The sequence below is a fragment of the Rhopalosiphum padi genome, chromosome 2, assembly GCF_020882245.1.
Source record: "Rhopalosiphum padi isolate XX-2018 chromosome 2, ASM2088224v1, whole genome shotgun sequence".
NCBI lineage: Eukaryota > Metazoa > Arthropoda > Insecta > Hemiptera > Aphididae > Rhopalosiphum > Rhopalosiphum padi.
This window is the reverse complement of record NC_083598.1, coordinates 88,309,042-88,330,650: the sequence shown is the minus strand read 5'-3', so window position 1 is coordinate 88,330,650 and position 21,609 is coordinate 88,309,042. Positions and strand designations below refer to the sequence as shown.

Sequence of the window (21,609 nt, the reverse complement as noted above, 5' to 3'; positions counted from 1 at the left end):
GGTCTTGTTCCTAATAATAATAATAATAATAAGCCTATATAGTGAGTTAAAAGTCAAAACGGAAATAATCACGTGGAAACGCGATTGCGGCTTTGTATATAATACCCCGAGGCAATATAATAATACCGTCGTTGTCGTTGCTGTTGCCCAATGTCAACAGCTCTCCGCAAGACTACGAGCGTGTCCATTGCACTATATAATATATATGTGTATATACAAACATAGACAAACACACATTCAAAAATTATAAGGGAATTTATTTGTCTACCGATCAAGTTAGTGTTTTATTTTTTTGATAGTGCCACGTGATATATTTTAATTTTAATACAATACTCGTTTTAGTCGGCTACGCGAGGTTATAACTTATTAGAGTGTAAATTGTTGTATAGCCAAGAGGGCAAGAGAAACAAAACATTTTATAAAAGTGTATAGTCATTATAACGTGGAAGATATATCATGATGAACATTTGTAAGCAGAAAGAAGTAAGTACCGCGTCAAGAAAGTGATGAAAAGAAAACATTATTTTACTGAAATGCTATACAAGTTGATTATTATATGTTCAAAATAAAAAAATATTTAAAAATTATTAATTAAGTGTTAGTTAAGTAAGTAATGGTGATAAAGACGTTACTAATTAATAGTTTTAATTCAATCTCAATGCGTACATAACAATGCGTGTGAAATGAAAAAAAAAACGTGTCAAGAAATACAAACACAGGAAGCTGGTACATCCGAATAATAATAGCTCATATAAAGTCCCCTTACATATACTATGCGATACAAATGAGTGTTAAAGCCATCGAAATGTTTTCTCACATTCCATCATCGTTCTGTCACACTATAGTATAAGACCAGTTTAAAAACGGATTTTTCCAAGGGACGATGCGTTACGGTTCGATTTAATATTAAAAAAAAATAATAATAATACATGTGAACAACTAACCTTTGAAGCCAGCTTCTTCCTCGGCAACGAATTCCGGTAGGTCTTCGGTGGGTTCGTCAAACTGTAAAAATAAATGTATTTAAATATGGAAAATGGTTTTTAAATATTAAAAATATTTTATGATATTATATTTTTTATTAAATTCGATAATTTACTATTATAGTTGTATCAATGTAGTTTTAGGTGGTAAATTATTATTAGTAGGTAGTAAACTCCCTAAAATTATTTAATTTTAATTTTATATCTATACCTAACTGTTACCGACTTATTGTGGAAACAATAAAAGCTAGTTTTAATAATTATTTTAGACAAGGATACATTTATATTGTACATTCAACTTACATAATACTCACTGTAAAATAGTAAGTACAATATTTTACATAATATATTTAGAAACCGTGATTAGATTTTTAAATGGCAGTCATATTTAAAACTATATTCCTATACATTTACACCAACATTTTATAATTGTTTCAATACTAACATTTTCATAATTTCGACAATACCTACTCACAGATGCATATAAACAAAATAAATACAATAATGTGCCTATAATATAAAATATAATTAGTACTATTAAATAGTGACAAAAATAATTCATAAACTTAACCTTATGTAGTGATAATACTTCATAGTAATAAATCGTTAGTGACGTACTATGATAACAATAATATGTATTGTGACGTGTCCGGTGTGCAGTAATACGTACACATGGGACCAAGAAATGAAATTATTATTGACGTTTTAAAAGTGTATAACGAAGTAAACACTTTTAAATTATTACATACATAGGTGCACAAATTTGAAAATATCGCTTATTAGACCATCCATTTTGATATTGATTATAATAAATTATAATATATTATAGAAAATTCGAAGCGACAAATGATTTCTTTGAAATAACATCATTATTATGTCAATATAAGATATGATGCATACATTTAAATTGTATACATATATTAAAACAACTATAATATTAAGACAAAAAAAAATTATAAGCACTATTAAAATACAAAATGATAGCTTATCCTATAATGTTTTGATTAGTTCATAATGTATGACAATAAAATAGGAAATATATGAATTACATTCAAATGGTCAATACTTAAGAAAAAAAACTTACGTACCTACTTCAAATAATTCTATTGAATATTATATAGGTAAATATAATAAAATATAATAATATTTAACACGTTTATTACTCCTGTAATATATTTACGTATGGGTGTGATAATGTATATAATGACTAATAATTACAAAAATATTTCTAAGTCCAGACTTCTTAACATCATCAATACCTATCTAACTTATTTTGCTAATATTTAACGTTTTAACATGCACAGAACACATACATACGTATAAATTATAAATGCAGTTTAAATGGTGGTTTATGTTGTAGAAAAAACACATAAATAATATTTTTTTTATTATTTTAATTTTTGCAAACCTATTACTTATTATTACAATAAAACATTCTCATAAAGTGACTTACAATTCCAATACTGCAGTAGACTATATTATATTAAGCATTTATGTTGCGTATGTGTGGTCTCTCTGCTCTGGCGGCGCGCGGGATGTGACGATAACATCATATTATTATGAGTACAAAAAAACGGCAATTTAAATAATTTTCAATTAGATACGGCCAATTTAATATTTCGTACAAACCGTCGAGGGAAACTATATTATTATTATACAGATGATAGAAAAAACGTTTAAGAAAAAACCACCACGCGAGCACACCTCTCGTGGGCGGTGTAAAGTCATCATTTCATTAACCCATTAGACGAATTACCCCGGCAGTCTAAGGGTTGTTGTTAAGTAATTTTTTATTTTTTTTTTTCATCCAATATTATAATTAAATATTATCATTGCGCCTCACTTTCGGCGCGTAGTATACACACACTCGGAGGGGTATATATACGCACGCTGTACACATGGCGCCGATGCGTGAACGGTTTTGTATTCTACACTTCATATATTATAACGATAGCGACGGCACATGTGTAAATGCACATATATATATATGGGTGACAAGTCGACGTCGTGGGAACGAGCCTGGAGGTCTGGACGCACATGTACCGTTTTTCGGGATCAAACTGCTGATATATATATATAGAGATAGTTTATTCGGGAGAGCGAAAGCGCCCTACGTATGCATGTGGTGTCAACCCGTTACGTGGTATACTATAGGTTGATCGGTACTCTGCAAATGCACACACGCGCGCAATACGAAAAAAAGGCCATTGTCCCCTTTACCTCCTCGTCACGTGCACAGTAGTCATGGGTTACTGTCCCGATCGTTCGTTGGACCCTTAAAGCATCCCAGGAGACAAGAAATATGTCACGGTATATACAAAGACGTCAAAATATTTTGTGAAGCTCTCGTGATCAAGTCATTAACGTCTAAATCGTAATTCCCGATGGTTTTTTAAACGGAACATTATACATTTATTTTTCTGTTACAATTTCAAAACAATTTAACCGTATATTATTCTTTTGATTTTAACCAATTTTTATACTAAAAACGTAAATCCCATCTAAAAGTGTATCTGATAAGAAACAAACTAGAACATTTTTAAATATTTATATAATACCTACTATAGTATTATATTTTATTACAAGTAGGTAACTATTCATTTGTCAAAAAAATATACCGTTGGATTGGACAAGTTTTTTTATAGATGCGGAATATGTAAAATATCAATTATATAATACTATAATTTATAATAAGATACTTGTCATCTAATGACAATGTAAACAAATTAATGTATATAATTTGAATATATAAATTTGGGTATGAGTGATAAAAAAGAAGGAAGCTAAATTCCACGAATTATTATTGTTTGTTAAAGGCAGGTGGTGGCCGACCAACAGTGGAATGATTGGAAGGAAAAAACACATACACCAAAGTAAATGGAGCACCAGGCAATTATTATGCTCGGGGATTCCGGAGACGAACAAAAAAAAAACTAACCTGGTAATTCACGGAGCACGTGTCTCGGGTACCAGACACGATCGCGTTTCAGTAGGTACACAGAAAAAATAACGGAAGACGAAAACGCGTCGCCGTCAATGAAAAAAAAATCCTAAGTAAATAGTTTATTTCAATCGAAACCCATTCAATTCAGCTGCCGACAGATCAACTCATTCGTTATTATATTATATATAAGTAGCCATGGACATAATCTACCTTAAGCTTTTTTTTTATTTCCGAAACAATACACATCATCTGCAATACCCGGACTGTTGAATATTTATTAAAAGACGTAATAGTGCACTGTGTGCTTAGGGTTGTGCAGGTGAATCGCCGGAGTGTGGTGTTCACGAATCATTTGACGTGCAAGTCATCCATTATAATATAATAATTGGTGTGCGCGATAAATGGCGGTGGTGTACCGCAACTGATTTTTGATGCATGTATAAGAGGAGTAATAGAACGAAAAAAAAATTATTTATAGACAAACCATCCGAAAACAACTTCAGTATTATTATTTTATACTTTTTTAAACTTTGTACATCGACAGAACTATAATTACTAATTTGTTGATTTTTTTTTTAACCAAACTTCAAGATACACTGTATCAATAATTAAATTAAATTGCGTTTAAATATTTCACACACCTACCATAGTCACGTCTCTTACATTTAGGTAATTGTGTAAATAGTATTTAATAACACATTTTAAGATTTTTATTATTATTATGAAACTGAAAGCAATAGTACTTCCGCTATACGACATCTCGTTTTTAGTGTTTAAACACTATGCCAATTTGAGCAGATTATGTTAAATTTTGTTATGTAAAATTGAAATATATTAATGTATTGCAGCATAGAACATAACATAAAATTATTAGTAAAATGTTTTAAATAACTTAATATAAAAATAGCTAATTAATTACGTAGATATAGAAGTCAGGAAAATAGCATTCTCATTAAGTGTGTATATTTGTTTCCTTAATAGGTTTTTTTATGTATAGATAAATTATGATTTCATATTTTAAGCGTCATGAATAATGATGTGTATATGTGTGATTAACTGATAAGTTTATGATAATTGTTTGACGTTTACTTAATATTTAAGATTAAATCTATTTAAGCATTACAATAAGGATGGTTGAAGTTTATTTAATAATAGGTTTGTTATATATAAATAAAAAATACTGATATTTAAGAGGACAAATAAATCATTGTCAACATTCAAGGAGCAGAAAGGTCAATAAATACAGTAATTTCCCTGGTCAGTTTTAGAGCTTAACTCTATCTGCGGCCACCATTCACTTTAACAGGAAATCTTTAAAAAAAATACTTTACAAAATATATTGCGATTATTCTCAAACCACACATATTACACAGGGAAATTACTATTTACTTATATTCCAGATATTGATTTAAATTATAACAATATTTTAGTTCAAATCATAACCACGTCCATAAGTTTCACTCAAGTTATTTATATTTTATTTACCTGTTACCAACATACTAAATCTTGAAAAAAAAATTAAAGTTAACTAGGTTATCTCAAAGTAATAAGTATTAACATTTATTATTATGGAATAACTCAATAAACGAGGAATATTTAATTTTAAAATTAATAAATTATAATACTATCTTGTATCTTTATTGTTAAATATTTTTTCGGTAATCGATCTGAAAAATCTTTTGTGTGACATCTTTTTAAAAAAGTTATTTACGTTATTATGAAACTAGGTGTACTGTAAAGGGGTTATTTTAAGATTTTCATAATTATGTATTCTTAATAAAGACTACTAGGTACCTAACATATATTTAAAGTTTATTTTATAAAATATTATTAATAAAAAATATAATAAATATAAACTGTATATAGTATAAGTATATTATTTATAATTACCTAATTATGTTATTTTACTAAATTGATCTTAACTATAAAGTTTAAATATAAATATTTCTAATAATAAGTCAATGCATTTTGCTTACCTTTGCTAAAATTAATGTATCCGGAAGAATTTCTAAGTCAGCCAATGTAGCTTCATTATCATCCAACCTAACACCTTCTGCTGTTTTCAGATGCTGATCATTGGGCATGACGTTGAATGCGCCCATGATCTGTGAACACAAATCATCAACATTTAAATCGCCGTTAATAAAATCCTTTATTTGTAAACGTAATTCAAAAAATACCACACTTCTATTATGTTTATCTATATTTTAATTTAACAACTACACACTGCATAAGGAAATGATTTGATATCAAACGAATATAGATCAAAATAAACTTAAACCTATTACAACAGTGTGGGAAATAAAAGAAAGATAGTATATTTTTTATAACAAACATTATAAGTACTTATAGATAAAATAAAAATATAATTTTAATAATATTATTAACTATGTTCTATTATAGAATACATTCATATATGTTTTTTGTAATGAAATAAAAGAAAATACAATCATTTTATACGTAAACAAAATTACAAACAAAACTTACAGTAATCACTATTCTTCTCCAATTGATACTTGTTAAATCAATATACAGACTTAGTTTGCCAGACTTAGTTAGTTGAGCCTACGGCTAATCCGGACTAACAGTTATTTTTGTACTGATGGGGTGCAATTAAAATAATTCCTAGGTACGACTAAATTTCTATATGGATTTTTATTTTAAAATTATCAGTCAATCAATGTCAGCCGTTAAGCGATTGCAGGTGCTAAGCTAACTCTGGACAGTTTGTTTTCTCCGTAAATATATTTTATTGTTATGAACTTATAGTTAAATAATTACCATCGTATAGAATAACAAAAAAAGTGAATATGCTCATAGTCAACTGAATAACATACGAAATACGACATTTGACATTTGAAAAATTTCGCACTATTATGATTAAAATGTCAAACAAAACGCGACGGTGGAAAAAAATCGAATGAATAAGTTTAGTGTGTTGCGTCAAGTTTATAAGCGAAAAAAAGAAAAAGGGTTCAGAGTTATCCAATGTCCAGCCAATTTAGCTCAGAGGGTGGGAAAGTTCTCTCGGGTAAAGTTCACACTCTAACACACAGTTACAATTTCGCAGAGCAGTTAATCACGTCCGCCCGGTGTCCGATACACTCTCTCGTATATACACAGTGTGTGTAAAACCTTTGAATTATGATTAAAGATATACCGAGTAGAGATTGGATGAGAGTGGGACGAGACGGTGTATTGGTAAGAGCGAGAGGGTGAGATAGAAGGAAAGGGTGACTTCTTCGCAGTAAAAAGCTATTCGGCCTTAGGGGGTTTTGCTGTCGGGGCCAGCACTTACGGTCATTTAACCCTCTCCTAACCTTCATCTGAATGTTCTAGATTAATAATAGAACGGTAAACTGTTTTTTGTCGTCCTTTGGTCCAGCCTGACGTCATTAATATTTCCTCTACCCCCGATCCTCTCTCAGCAGTCAACTACTAAGGGTCCGAGCAGTAGCAGCAGCAGTTATGATAACGAATTCGGCGCTTAAATACACATACTACACACCCTCCTAACACTATTACTATTTGCTCACTCGACATTTGCATCCCTCAAACGGATTTGTCTCCGGTGGATTACCAGCTCAGTTGATAACGTTCTTATAAATTATACCAATTAAGACGGTCCAAGCATAGTAATTACAGTTAACGTCTTTGTAAATATTAGAAACGATTAAAATCGATTTTAAATTACATTTGGTTGTATTTATAAATACAATCGTGAATAATTCAACGAAATAGATACTATTCAATTTGAAAATAGATTGATTTGGACTAACAATATATTTTTCTAAAAAACTCATAGTATTATACTTCAAGTAATTTAAATTGAATTTTTTTGTTACAAATTTGAATTTGAATTTGAAATTAATTGAAAAATAAATTAACGCTCAATTGAGTTCTAAAAACACATTGATAATTGATGTTATTGCAATATTCAAACAATAAACTTAATTAAACAGTAGAAATTCTTTCAAATATATGTAATTGTTATTGTCAATAAAAATAGTTTCAGTTAAGAATAGATATATATATATTATATTTTTTAACATTACATCCTCTATGAACAATTTAGTTAATTACTATATACCTCTTATGTTTAATTTATATAATATATATTTTAATACGTAAGAATTTGAAAATTAAATCGTTTCATTTAAAGAGTTTATATTTAAATAATATAAATGGGTAATAATAATAATAGTAATAATAGTATAGTATAACTATGCCACCATAATGTGGTAGATAATAGATATTATTTTATAATTTTACTATTGACATATTCCTTAGACATAAAGATAGAACTTGAGTTTAATTTATCATTTACTCTCATAACAAGTAAAAAACTACGTTTTAATTCGAAAAAAATTATAACCACATTACCTCCAACCTATCGACTATAAGGATTACTATACGTTTTTAAATACATATATTAAAATATTTAATACAACACTCCGTCTGTGGCTTATATTGACGACCGATAATCAAATATTATTATTCGATTCTAGTCGATAGTATAATTTAGCATTCTCTTTGGAACGGTAATCACTACGGTCGCGTTAAAGTGGTTACGTTACTCATATTTTCCATTTTCCATTCTACGCCACTAATAATAAGTGCGAGTCGTAAAAAACAATTGTTTTGGTCGAGGTGACGTGGTGGAAGTGGTGGTGAATGGGGAAGGGAAAATCAACATAAAAAACCGAGATTGCGGCGGCGGCAGTTAAACGCCACCAGCGCGTCGCGAAATATTCTGCCCCGGAGCGTCCTGTAGCGCTGCTCTAGTTGCAGTCTACACGAGTTCGCCCCGTGTTTTTAATGACTTAATATATAGTATAGAATAACAACACAATAATAATATAAATATTCACCACGACGACTTCGGCTATTGTGGGTTGGCCGAGCACACATAAAGAATATTTATAATATATAAAGCCATCCGCACACAGATCACGCATATATACCTCCCACAATAATATAAATATGTTTAATAAATAAATATGTATATATATATATATATATTATTCTCACGTGAATTTCTGAAACCGTAATAATTATTATAACCTTGTAGCAGTAAGATATTTAAATCTATTTCGCGCTTCAATAAATAGTATTATGTTTGACAAAGTCGATAATATATTTATCATATACCTACACGACGTGGGTAACTAGAAAAGTACCTATACGTAAAATTAAAATTCGTAAAAACAAAATTACACTACACTTGGGCGTAGTTTAAGCAATAATATTATTTACTTTAGAAATGTCAACCACACACGCACGCGAACAAGTCTCCGGCAGGATTCTACAGTACAATTACATTAAGCCTGAAGTTTTGAAATGTTCAAAGCTGTCAAGTTTTAACCAACTGACTTTACTGAGAAAACAGTGAAGATGAAATGGGTTGAAGTGTGTGAATACACGTTTCATATAATAACCAAGGACTAAGTTCTAGATAACATATGTCAGTGTTGGCAATCATTCTAATCTTTCCAAAATTACTTTGCTTGAATATATAATATAGATTATAGGTGTTATTACTTGGAGGTATAATGTACATTTTAGTAAAATTCGAACTTTGTAAGCAAACTTTTAATAGGATATATTTATTAGAAGTATGTGAATTCTTAAATATTATTTTGATTTCTTGATAATTTCCGTAATACGAGTTTTTTTATTACAAAATATTAAGATTTTCTTTGATAAATAATAATAATTGATATGTGTTAGGTTTATATAGTATATAAATAGAAAATAAAAATGATTTGTTTCAACCGTATTACATATTATATGATATGTAAACGTAATTATATTAATAAAAAAAAAAATTAATATTATAATTGTTAAAATTGTATAGAACTAATTCTATCGTTAAAACTTTAAACCGAACTCGTTCAATTACTCGTGTCAAATTAAATTATAAGATATACGACACACACACGCACAAATGTAATACATTTTGTATGATGGAGAATCATAGGTAAATAATAACACATCATAACACACAAAAATAGATTTTAGTTTTTATATATTATATTATTATATTATTATAATAAGTTGAGTAAAATGCCTCCATTTTTTTCTATAAAACGTTATAAGTTGTAGATACATAAAACGTGTGGTTTTAAGCACTCGTAAAAAAATAACAACAGAAAAGATTGAACTTTAAAGTCTTTAAAGCTTTTATTCTATGTATGATATACAAATCATATTATGTTAATTTAATTGTCTTTCGGAAAAATAATATTTAAAACATATTCTATTACTAAATGACATATAGAGAATGTCAGAACACAACTACATAATATACTCTATTATTTACATATTATCAAGGTACAAATAGATATAATATGTACTAAAAAAAATAATAGATTTGTCAAAAACTATCAATTTTAAATGATCATGTCACTGTACTGTCAAAAAACGCTGCTTGTTATTATTTTACGCACGTTATGTAGATATACATACTATATGTCCCGGTATCTCAATCAATGAACACGTTAATTCGATGACGGTCATCTTTGGATAGGTTTAGTTGGCTAGGGTTTTTAACTATTTGTTAATGGTATAGCAAACAAAACATGCGGATTTAACGATTTTATTTGAATTATTATTATTATTATTATCCGCTGCAAATATTTTAACCATTGATGAATTTTTTTTTCATAACGCCTACAATTATCGTACGGTTGACTTAACTCAATTCTGTTGTAGTACTGTTATTATACCTACACGATGAACATTTTTAGCGGTTTACATAATTATATCAAAACAAACGAAAAGTGTGCAACGAAAAATATGACAATTAAAGGAGTTATCATAACCAGCTTACCTTCATTTTGAGATCAAGCAAAGTGTCGTTTGAAGAAACCACGATCAGTTCACCCCTAGGTCTTCGGTTTCGTGCACTCCTTCTGATTCCCAACTCTAATGTGCCGTTGTTGACGTACGTGGGAGCGGCGGCCGTTGTCGATCCACTAGTACCGCCGTTAAGGCACGCCGTATCTAGTTTAATTTTCTTCGAACAGTTGCCCCATAATTCATCCTGTAAACCAAACGCACAATTTAGTATTTTAAATATCATTCGGTGACATAAAAACATCTTGAAACGGTTTTCCAAAGCTGCAGTTGGTATGCAAATAATATATCTACGTGTATAATATACGTATACGGTATACATCTCATATATACTGACATGTCACCGGTGCGGCAACATGACTAAGTTATAGGGGGTAATATATGTATACACGGGTTGGTAATAAAGTCGTATACAGTCATATTTTACGAGTCGAGATAAAATCACGCCCTATCAGTATATTATACATACACACGACATTCCTAATTATTACGGTCTGTGCCTTTGTATCAGACCCTTTCGATTATTCGCTAGTGCCGGTAAAATGACAGTCAATTTATAACATACACTACTGATATACACACGTGGACAAGAAGCAGCATGAAGATGAAAATCCTGAAAATTACCACCTTGACATCCAAAATGAAAAACAATTACCTACTTCTGTTATGGTAGTCTACTTTAACGTAAAAGAAATCATTGACGAATATTTTTTACATAATAAACGATGACCCTTCAATCCTAAAGCAGCTATTGTGTAAGAAGGTAATGTAAAAAGTGCACGTGTTAATATTTTATCTTTCATCTACCTAACCAACACTTATTGATAATAAATCAAACACGGTAGCAACAGGTAGGTAGTTAAAATAATGAAAAAAGCATTTATCACTTAGTTTTTTTCCTCCGTATCGTGTTTACTTTTTAAATTACAAAATATTATAATATTATACATGCATTTAACTTATTCCCGCGCGTATAAAAATAAAAAAAATTCACACGTACTCAAAAACTACAAATGTACAATGATATAAACACTACAATTATTACGATCTATCAATTAATTATGAGCAAATTGGATCCATCCGATAGTTTTAAGCATATTGATTGATTCTTACACGTAATAAGTCAATAACCGTCAAAAGTTATTCCTGCAATTATTCAAGTCAATATAAATCATTCGTTGTGCGCTGGGTAACTATAGGTATTTTTTCTTAGAACATAGTAAATTAAATTAAAACCTTATTCGAATGACAGTACTATGTACCAACACATGCATTTGTACTTGAACTATACACTAATCTCGTCGTATAATAATGTACACACAAATATAAATATTAAATAAATCCAAAAACAAATAAAGTATAAAAAAACGAAAATTGATAATATAGAAAATTATTCGTGAGAATAAAAAGATTTCCTGCTTCTGTTCTTGTTGATTAGCAGATATATAAACAAGAGTAAAAAATATTAAAAATTTACAACGTGAGATTCTACAGGTACTCGCAAAGAAAATATTCTCATCATAACATTATATATTTTTATATATATACATATACACACAACTAATTATTAACTATATCCAATTCAGAACTCGGAAGGCGTATACAGCCGCAAGCAGCACGACCCGTCCGATATCAAAAAGATACTACTGATGCTGCTTCTATCTCAGCAGTAGGATTTATACATTTTATTGGAACGATTATTTTACATTCAACCAAACAAGTATAACGTACAGAACCTAAGGGTTAATTACTATGTTTCAGTAGTATTTATTTTGTTTAGAGCTTAATTGGGGAATCCGTATCGATATTTATGGCTGCGTGGCAAGTTAACTGGTCTTTAAAAAAAAATGAACACCAATTAGATACTGTGAGTATACGTAGAAACCAGTGAAAAGCAACAAATAACACCTAATAATAAATATATAAATGTGCGATGGCTACATAAATTATAAGTAGTATATAGGTACTTAAAGGAAATAATTAAACGTCGTCGAGAATGCCAATGCCCTTGTTTCTAACTTATAATTTTCACTACCTAGTGTAAATCTAAAAAGTCTATACATCAGATACAAACAGCAGGTGTTGATACACTATAGGGTAATTTTTTTAAAACAGTCTACATAACCGTAAAAAAATTATAATATATTACTTAGGATAAAACAATAGTTTTCATTCTACGTATATACATAATATTTTGTTTTAATTATTTAATTTTGGAGAATCATATTTTTTTATAAAAATTAGAAATATATTTTTTTTTTTTTTTTTAATTAAAATTTATTAGCATATACATAAATATATATATTTCGCATATAGTTTATAAAAATACATAATACAAGATAGGTACAACAATTTGTATTTTTGTTTTGACATTTAAGTCTAATAACAAATAGCGTAATAAATAAAATTCCACTGCATAGTAACTAAATAAATAAAACTAAAAAAAAAAATATTATATTTCTGTGTATTTTGTGTAAGATAATAAATGAAGAACTGAAAAAAGTAGCCATCAAAGAATCAAAACAGATGAATAAATTATAAATTATTATTAGGTTGAAAAATTTAGTAGTCAGCTGTTGTGAACAAAACTTATTTGGTTAAATGGATACAAAGGTGGCCATTTTGGATGAATACCAAACCGAGAAATATTATAATCTTTCGTAGTTTAATGACAATATTCGATAAATATGTCACTAAATATATCGAACACAATAACTATTAAAACTTCATTACACACACAAGGCACAATAAAATTATTTGTATTTTATATACAATATTTCTTATTGGGTATCTATAACTAAATTATATATATATATATAGGAACTAAAGATTTAGCCACATTTACCTAAATATAATCATGCTAATATACCTAAAGGCATTTTTGTAAATTATTTTAGTTTTTTACAGTTGATGGAAAAAATTTTGATGTATGTTATTATAAAGTTAATATATACAAAAAAATTACAAAAACAAGAATTTTCAATATAAATAATATCAATCTTAGAACAGTTTTTTTTTTTGTGACAAAGTATAACTATATCTACTAAAACATATTTTTATTATAAGTTAGATTTTAAAAGACATTGAGACAATAATTACATGTGTGATACTTTTTTTTATTTTTTAAACGAAAATTACAACAAATTGACTAGTCTAAATTATTAATGTCGTTACTATAGTATACCCACTGTCCACTACCTGTAGCGAACGTACACCTCTTTGCGTAATAGTATTGAGCTCAGCCGAAGTATCAAATGAGCAACAAATGAATAAGGAAAAATAAAAAATATAGAAACAAACAGATCTCCACGAATGCATCATGAAAACCCTCCAGTCTGTACAGCCTCCACCTAAGCACGAGGAGGTCGTAAACCACAACAGTAATTATTTTGACGGTCCAGACGCGTACACATACGCCTTGAGGATGTATTTTATATTTATATTTGATTTTTTTTTATTCGTTATTTCTGTCTTTGTCCCCGGCGCTCCGGCGGAGTTTAACGTCTGACTTTATTGTACTTGTTCTGATTTGTTTGCCGGGGTTCAGGTAATTATAATACTACAGTTAAGGTCTTAGTATGTACATATGTATATGTGTATAAATGGGAAGTTTACGATTTGGCACATGATTACAAGCGTGAGTGGTGTAGCAACAGCCTCCTTATACAATATAATAGTGCATGCATCTTTAGCGCGATGGCTTTATTACCAGAATATTCACCATCAGTGTCTGAGTCGAGAGAGGAGTCCTATTATTATAATGTCTTTCCGCACATCTCTCAGTCTTTTTGCCGGCTTTCATGAGAAAATTATCGAGTTTTACGATCACCAATTACGCTATATAGATAGGGTAGATACCGGCGGCGGCGATGTTTGGCTCGAGTCTCAGTAACATATATATTACAATATATATCTAACTAAACTAGCTCGTTTTTTTCTTTTTTAAAACTATTTTATTTGTTTATTTCTCTTGACACTCGACTTTATCATTATGCTGTGGCAGAGAAAACCAGTCGGATAAACTGACACGCGCAAACAATATCTATCAATTGAATCAACAGCAAAATAAGCTTTTTTTATATACAATAATACCATTTATATTATGTGTTTTTATATGTCCGTATTTTATATTATATTACACTATAAATATAACTTAATATTATCTAATAAATTATTTAAAAATCGTATAACAAATGCGACTAAATTTGATATCTAAATTGTCGATATTATTAATTTTTACACAAATAATATTGTAGATATATTAATATTTAATATTTATTTATTAATTTAATATTTAAATATTAATATACCTAACAATTCCTAGTTTCAACGAAGAAAACAAATATAAATGTATATGTGTCAAATCAATAATATTTGTCACGTTTCATCTCTTTAACAATTATTAAACTATTACTATTATACCGTAATTTTATTTTATTTTACCTTGTCATCAATTCCGTTGAATCTATTTTCACGTGATTCTTTTTCAATCACTTTAATAAAAATTTTTGCTTTATTATACTTTAGCTGTTCTTTTTTTTCTTCGTCCAATCTTCTCTGACGGCACGGCACACATATTTCTATAACAAAACGTTAAATTTTTCATTTAACAAGGTAACGAGTAAGGTTATTAATGATAGTTTCTACACAACCTTAACAAAAAAAAATTAAAATTAAATTCTACATATATTTTCATATATTAATCTTTAAAAACGCGTCATTAGTACTTTTTTCTCCCATTTTAGGGCGATTCAAATTATCGTTGGGTCCCGTCCCAAGATGAGCTATCCCTTTTGCACAGAGTGGGATAAAAGCGCGACAAATGCCTTGTCATTTATTAAACCACGTCGGGACCTCGTTTCAACCTGCTTGTGTCCAGGGGAGAAAAAAGGTTTGTCTGAAAAAAAAACCAATACTTAACGACCGTTTTTAGTGGTGAAGGGGGAGGTAAAAGAGGTTTCCTGGATTTCCCAACTGGTCGTTAAACATATTGAACGACTATTAAACTGATGGTCTTTTTATATAGGGTGAAAAAAAAGGAAAGAAAAAACTGGTAAGTCAAGAAATCCAAATTGATTTCTCGGCGTTACGTTTGTTTTACATCATATTCCTATGGACGGAATGAGAGAGTTTCCCCTTTCCGATGGATTCTATTTAAACGACTGTATCAAATGAACCGAATCGCATTCGGTTATCTGCAATTCGCTGACCACTAACAAAACACGCTTCATTTAACTACTTTGCAGGGGAGGATAGATATCAACCCTTTCCCGTAAGTACATCATGCCCCTCCGAATTTAAACGACAATGATAATAATTTTTTCTATTTAATTAAAAATCTCAACAAAATAAAATTAGCTTATTGAATATAGTAATATAGTTATTCAATTTTTAACAGAAAGAAAAAAATATCTTTATTATGATCATTTCTGTCAAATAAATAAACATGAATACATAGTATGTAAATATGTAGGTATTTTTTTTTAATAGTTCCGAAAATTTACCAAAAAAAAAAACTATAAGAGCGTGTTTATTATACGAACTTATAACGTTGGTATTTCCATTCGCACAATATTAGTAATTAATAATAATAATAATTCGAATATCATAATAGTTTATATTCGAAATATACATTACACAATGAAAATTATTATAATTAAACACTATAGCTGATAGGTCTCGTAGAAACCAGAAATGGCAATGAATCAAATTAAGTTTTTTTTGTCCGCGGGCTCTCATTTCCCTTCACCGGCAACCACGACATAAATACTATGCACATGTATAGTTTAGGATCGCCACATTACGAATGATTTAACGGCTCCGTGACACGGCTACACACTGAGGGGCAAAGGGTGAAATGGTCTTTGGACCCGATTAATATACAACCCTGTTTGGAACGCAAACTGTGATTTCTTGTTCCATATCTTTAATTGGATTCACCACAAACATGATCAATGCCTTCGGCCCAGATAACAGGGTCCGGCTATAACGTCTACGGAACCCCCTCGGTGCAGCCAAAGGTGACCTTTTAATGATTTACAAGCATTCCCATCACGTTTCTCACACGCGCAATACCATACATACAAACATTCCCACTCCACGTGTCCCTTAAATGAATTAGTTTCTTGCCACTGCGTGTATTATGTTAGTCATGTGTATAATGTATGTGTGTATGTGTAGAGAGAAAGATGACCTCCTCCGATTCGGAATTGAAATTCGAGTCAAGCTGCGGGGATTCGGCGGGCGGGACAAAAGCGCGATATTAATTCCGAGGCGCAAAAACAGTCAGTCCAATGAGAGTGGTGAGAAAAAAACGATAGAAGGAAGCGCTCGGACCAAAGTTTCGGGTTCCTCTGGGACCGTTCCAAATGAAAATACATTACCTCGCGCTTTGGGCATCTTGCTTTGGCTGCTATTCTTAATAAATTAGACTAATTTGCTAATGGCAATATATTTAAGAAAAAAAAACTGTAAAATTTAAAGTTTTGCTATGCAAACCAACAAACACATATTTTTTTTAGAATAGGTTTGACTAGATTCTTTCAGAGAATAAAAAACGAGTGCATACTACTAGAAATAACAAACAAATTTGATCAGAAAATCCACATCATATACATGTTAGGTCTGTATCGATAACAAATAAATCATTTAAGCTTTAAATCGAATATAACTTCGTTTGAGATAATTTAATGTTGTATATTACATAATACTTGTACCAATGCAAACTTCTAAAACCTAATTTTTTTATAAATTTTTAAATGAAACATTTTACATATTCTTAATTTTAAAACAGTATGATTAATAAAATAACACTAATGTAGCAAATTGTATGTATACCTACTCATTTCACCTGAGAAAATGTTATTGTATACATACTACTTATTAATACAAAATAACCTTTCAGTTTTAACATTATATTTGTGGTATAATTATATTTTGAAATAAAATTATTTCAAAGATACTAATGATATGTAAGGCAACCTTATAGGGTACTATGACGGGTAGACCGAAAATCAGCTTATTCGAACCTCTAGTGTTGTATAATTACATGTTATGAGGAATGAGGAAAAAGACAATAACAACCAAAACGGTTTTACAACGTCACTTCATTAAAATAAAACAAACCAACGAGTATTATAAATATGTGATGTTAAAAAGAGATTTTAATTATTAGTGATACTACAAAAATAATTATACAATATAAATATTTAAGACATTATTTTAAAATAAAGATAGTTTGGTTTTATACAACACAGTTAGTTACCTATAATTTAGACACAAGGATTTAAAGAATGCATTTTTTAATATTTTTATTTCGCCAAGTTAATATTAATATATTTGTATGTATACTTATTTCAGTATGGTAATGTATAATTATAATGTATTAAATAAGTAATAAACTTGAAATAAATATATATATTTTTACCGTATTCAAAAACTCGAAACTATATAATACATTTTTTATTAAGCTAAATTTATAGATGAAATAAATATAAGCTAAATAATTAAATAGTTAAATTATACCCAATTATCAACTACAAAATTATGACACTAATTGTATCAGAAATTTAATAAATTACCTGGTTTCGATGTTGTAAACATGCCAAGTTCACCAAAGTACAAGTATACTCCATAATCAGCTGCATAACATCGTGAAAGTATCGTCCATTCTTCTTTAGTTAATAGTGCTATTCTGAAAAACAAATGTTATTATATTTTATTAAATTTAGATTATAAAAGTTATGTTGTTATATTATTAAGTAAAAAGACAATAATGAATTAACTCATATGATTTCAAAGTCCCATATGATTTTAATTAAATTAGGACCAACATATCTATATCAAGTGAAAATTATAGTAATTTATATAATGTAAATTAAATACATTATACTCATATTTATTTATGACAAAGAAAGAAAAAGTAAAAATTAAATAAATATACAGCTATTAGAATTATTACTACCGGGTAGAAATGTAAAAAAAAAACATATTAATTTGTTAAAAATTATTTTAATTGATTTGTATATGAAAAATAATTGTTTACTCATTTCAAATGAATACCTTATATTTAATCGAATTATTTATGTAACACACGTCTGCTAGCCATACTATTATATAGTTCATACGTAAAGGAATAATAATTTGTAGTTAATTAATACCAAAAAGTTAAGCGATTTGATACAGATCTGCTGTACACATTAGGTGTAGAATAGGTCACTATTATGAATGAATTAAATTTTAATTCAATGATATATCATTGAAAATGACAAACGATTCTGAACTGAGACAGTCTGTCAGTGTCAGCCTATATCACTTTACTTTTAGTATTATAGTAGGTTAATACATTTTTGTTCGAAAATATTGCATTTATTAAATTATTAATATTTAATTATAATAATAATATATATATTTACCATATTATATAAATGTATAAACTCAAAATTTAATAACATCTTTTTGTAAATACCATACTAAACTGTAAAAATAGATTCATAGTATAAATAAATAATACCTTGAAAGAAATCAAAAATATAAATTCGTATAGTAAAATTCATAATAATATAATTTACGAAAAAGTTCACATGATAATTATTGTTTTTAAATTATAACAAAATAATTAGTATCGTTATTTATCATTTAAATACGTAATTTCGTCCAAAATTTAACTTGAAAAGTATATAAAAAACGCTTCCCAAGTCAGAGATCGGCATGTAAACTTTCTTGATTTTAAATTTTTAGAAATTTATTAATTGTATACATAATATATATCCGAAACCGGAGAGAGGATTTTGTTGTTTGGGGTCTTGTTAGGTTCACGTTGGCTAGGAGAAGTGCAATGAAGATTTTCAGAATTTTATCTTTTATAGTTAATTAACAGAGCTTCAAAACACATTATTGAGCGTATTTTATGTTTTTTAGCTTTATAGGTTTGTAGTGAGATAACGATTGAAGATAAAGTTCTGAAAATCTTCACAGCACTTCTCCTAGCCAATGTGAATTTAACAAGACCACAAATAACAAAATTTGTTTTCCAGTTTCGGTAAGCTATCACGCTAAATGAAAATCTAGCAAAAAAAACTATTTTTTTAACTGTGAAAAATTAAAATTATTTTTTTGAAAACTTTTAGTCTCACATTTTGTATTTACTTGATAATCCCTTTTTAATGAGCTATCAACCAACTTTTTAGGTATAATAGTATTGGAGAAAGTTAAAAAAAAATAGAAATTTTGAGACTGTTCACTGTTGACATGGATTCAAATCGTTACACTGCTTAGGTGTGATATCGGGTCTCTCTCATTAATATTTTATGTTAAAGCTAGCTTAATCCACCTACTCATTACAACTGAGTTACATTAATATAATTTTCCTATTTAACAAAAATTCTTAAAGTTTTGAAAATTCAGACTTTTTTCATTTCAATTACCATATTTACTTGATTAAAAATCAAGAAAGTAAAATAATTGTCTTTATATATTTTTTAGATTTTGTAGTTCTAGTATGAACTAATTATGAAGAATCTTGTATTAAATTTTCACATCAATTTCACTCTAAGAAAAGGTAACTTATACCTGCAATTTACTTTCAAAACAACCAAATCCCAACTATAACTCAAACTAAATATTTAGGTCTAATCTTAGACAAGCATCTAACTTGGGGTCCACACACAAAAACTAAAAGAAAGATACTTAACACTAGACTTTATCTATTTCGCCCTATTCTCAAGTCCAGACTCTTAATCAACAAAAAACTAAATATTAATATATTAATCAATGCTAAAGCTCATCTGGGTTTATGGCATCCAAGTATGGGGATGTGCCAAGCATTCTCAAAAACATATCACCCAGGACTTTCAGTCAATCTCTCTTCGCCAAATAATATCCGCGCCATGCTATATCTCAAACTTCTCATTAAATAGACTAAAAAATTGAAACAGCTTTACTTACAGCTAAAAACTAACAAAAAAATTCCATACAAAATCAATCAACCACACAAATTCACTATTATCATTAACTTGACCAACAAATTCATCCTAGATAAAACCCCCTCCCTACGTCGATTAAAAAGACACTAGCGTCAAGATATTTTGAATTTTCTAGCTGTATTAATTTACTAGAAAAAAACTTCTCAGTCCCCAAATCAGAAAGTTTCTACAATAGTAGGTCACGCTCTTCGCGTTATTAATATTGTGGTTAACTTTTGCTACCAAATTTACTTATTGTATACAATATATTACAAATTGTAAATAATATTTTGTTTAAATAAAATAAAAATTGTCGTTTTTCCTTAAACTCTATTTTTGTTTTTCCCGTTTAAAAAATTTACTTTTGAATTTTGACCCCCTTCCCCAAGTACCAACAACTAAATCCAATTTTTATCAAAACCAATTCTATTTTTGAAAATCAAAGCATTTTATTGACTACTTATTGTGTAGTATATACAAAATAAAACAAATACATCAATATAAAATCAATACATAGGTGTTATTACGTTAAAACATTAACATTAATAGGTACATTACACCACTCAGAATCTAAATAAAAACGTAAAAATATGGAATTTAAGTGGTTTTTACTTAAGGATTTACACATTAAGAACAAATTTAGCTAACGGATAGTAATTTTTTTGTACAGTTATATTAAATGAGTGCCTAAATTATATAGGTATAACGCTAATCTGATGTGTATTTAAAAAAAAGGATTAATAAATAGCAACATTCGAATGTAATATATTATATTATTATTATTTATTGGCCGACATCATTAGGACACACATCGTCCACGACAGTGTAACCACCAAAACACGGCAACCACGACGTCGCGGTC

At 28.9% G+C, this 21,609-nt stretch overlaps 1 protein-coding gene across 2 annotated transcripts in view; it reads right to left on the bottom strand.

The window, feature by feature from the left end:
* LOC132920087 (ubiquitin carboxyl-terminal hydrolase 48-like) overlaps positions 1-21,609 on the bottom strand; it is a 38,586-nt gene that overhangs the window by 2,645 nt on the left and 14,332 nt on the right. For both annotated transcript variants that reach the window (XM_060982156.1, XM_060982158.1), the window contains 5 exons: positions 18,366-18,478; positions 15,229-15,365; positions 10,760-10,972; positions 5,904-6,032; positions 945-1,005 (listed from right to left, as the gene is read on the bottom strand). In XM_060982156.1, coding sequence (XP_060838139.1) covers positions 945-1,005; positions 5,904-6,032; positions 10,760-10,972; positions 15,229-15,365; positions 18,366-18,478 — 653 coding nt within the window. The remainder of the gene's footprint in view (positions 1-944; positions 1,006-5,903; positions 6,033-10,759; positions 10,973-15,228; positions 15,366-18,365; positions 18,479-21,609) is intronic.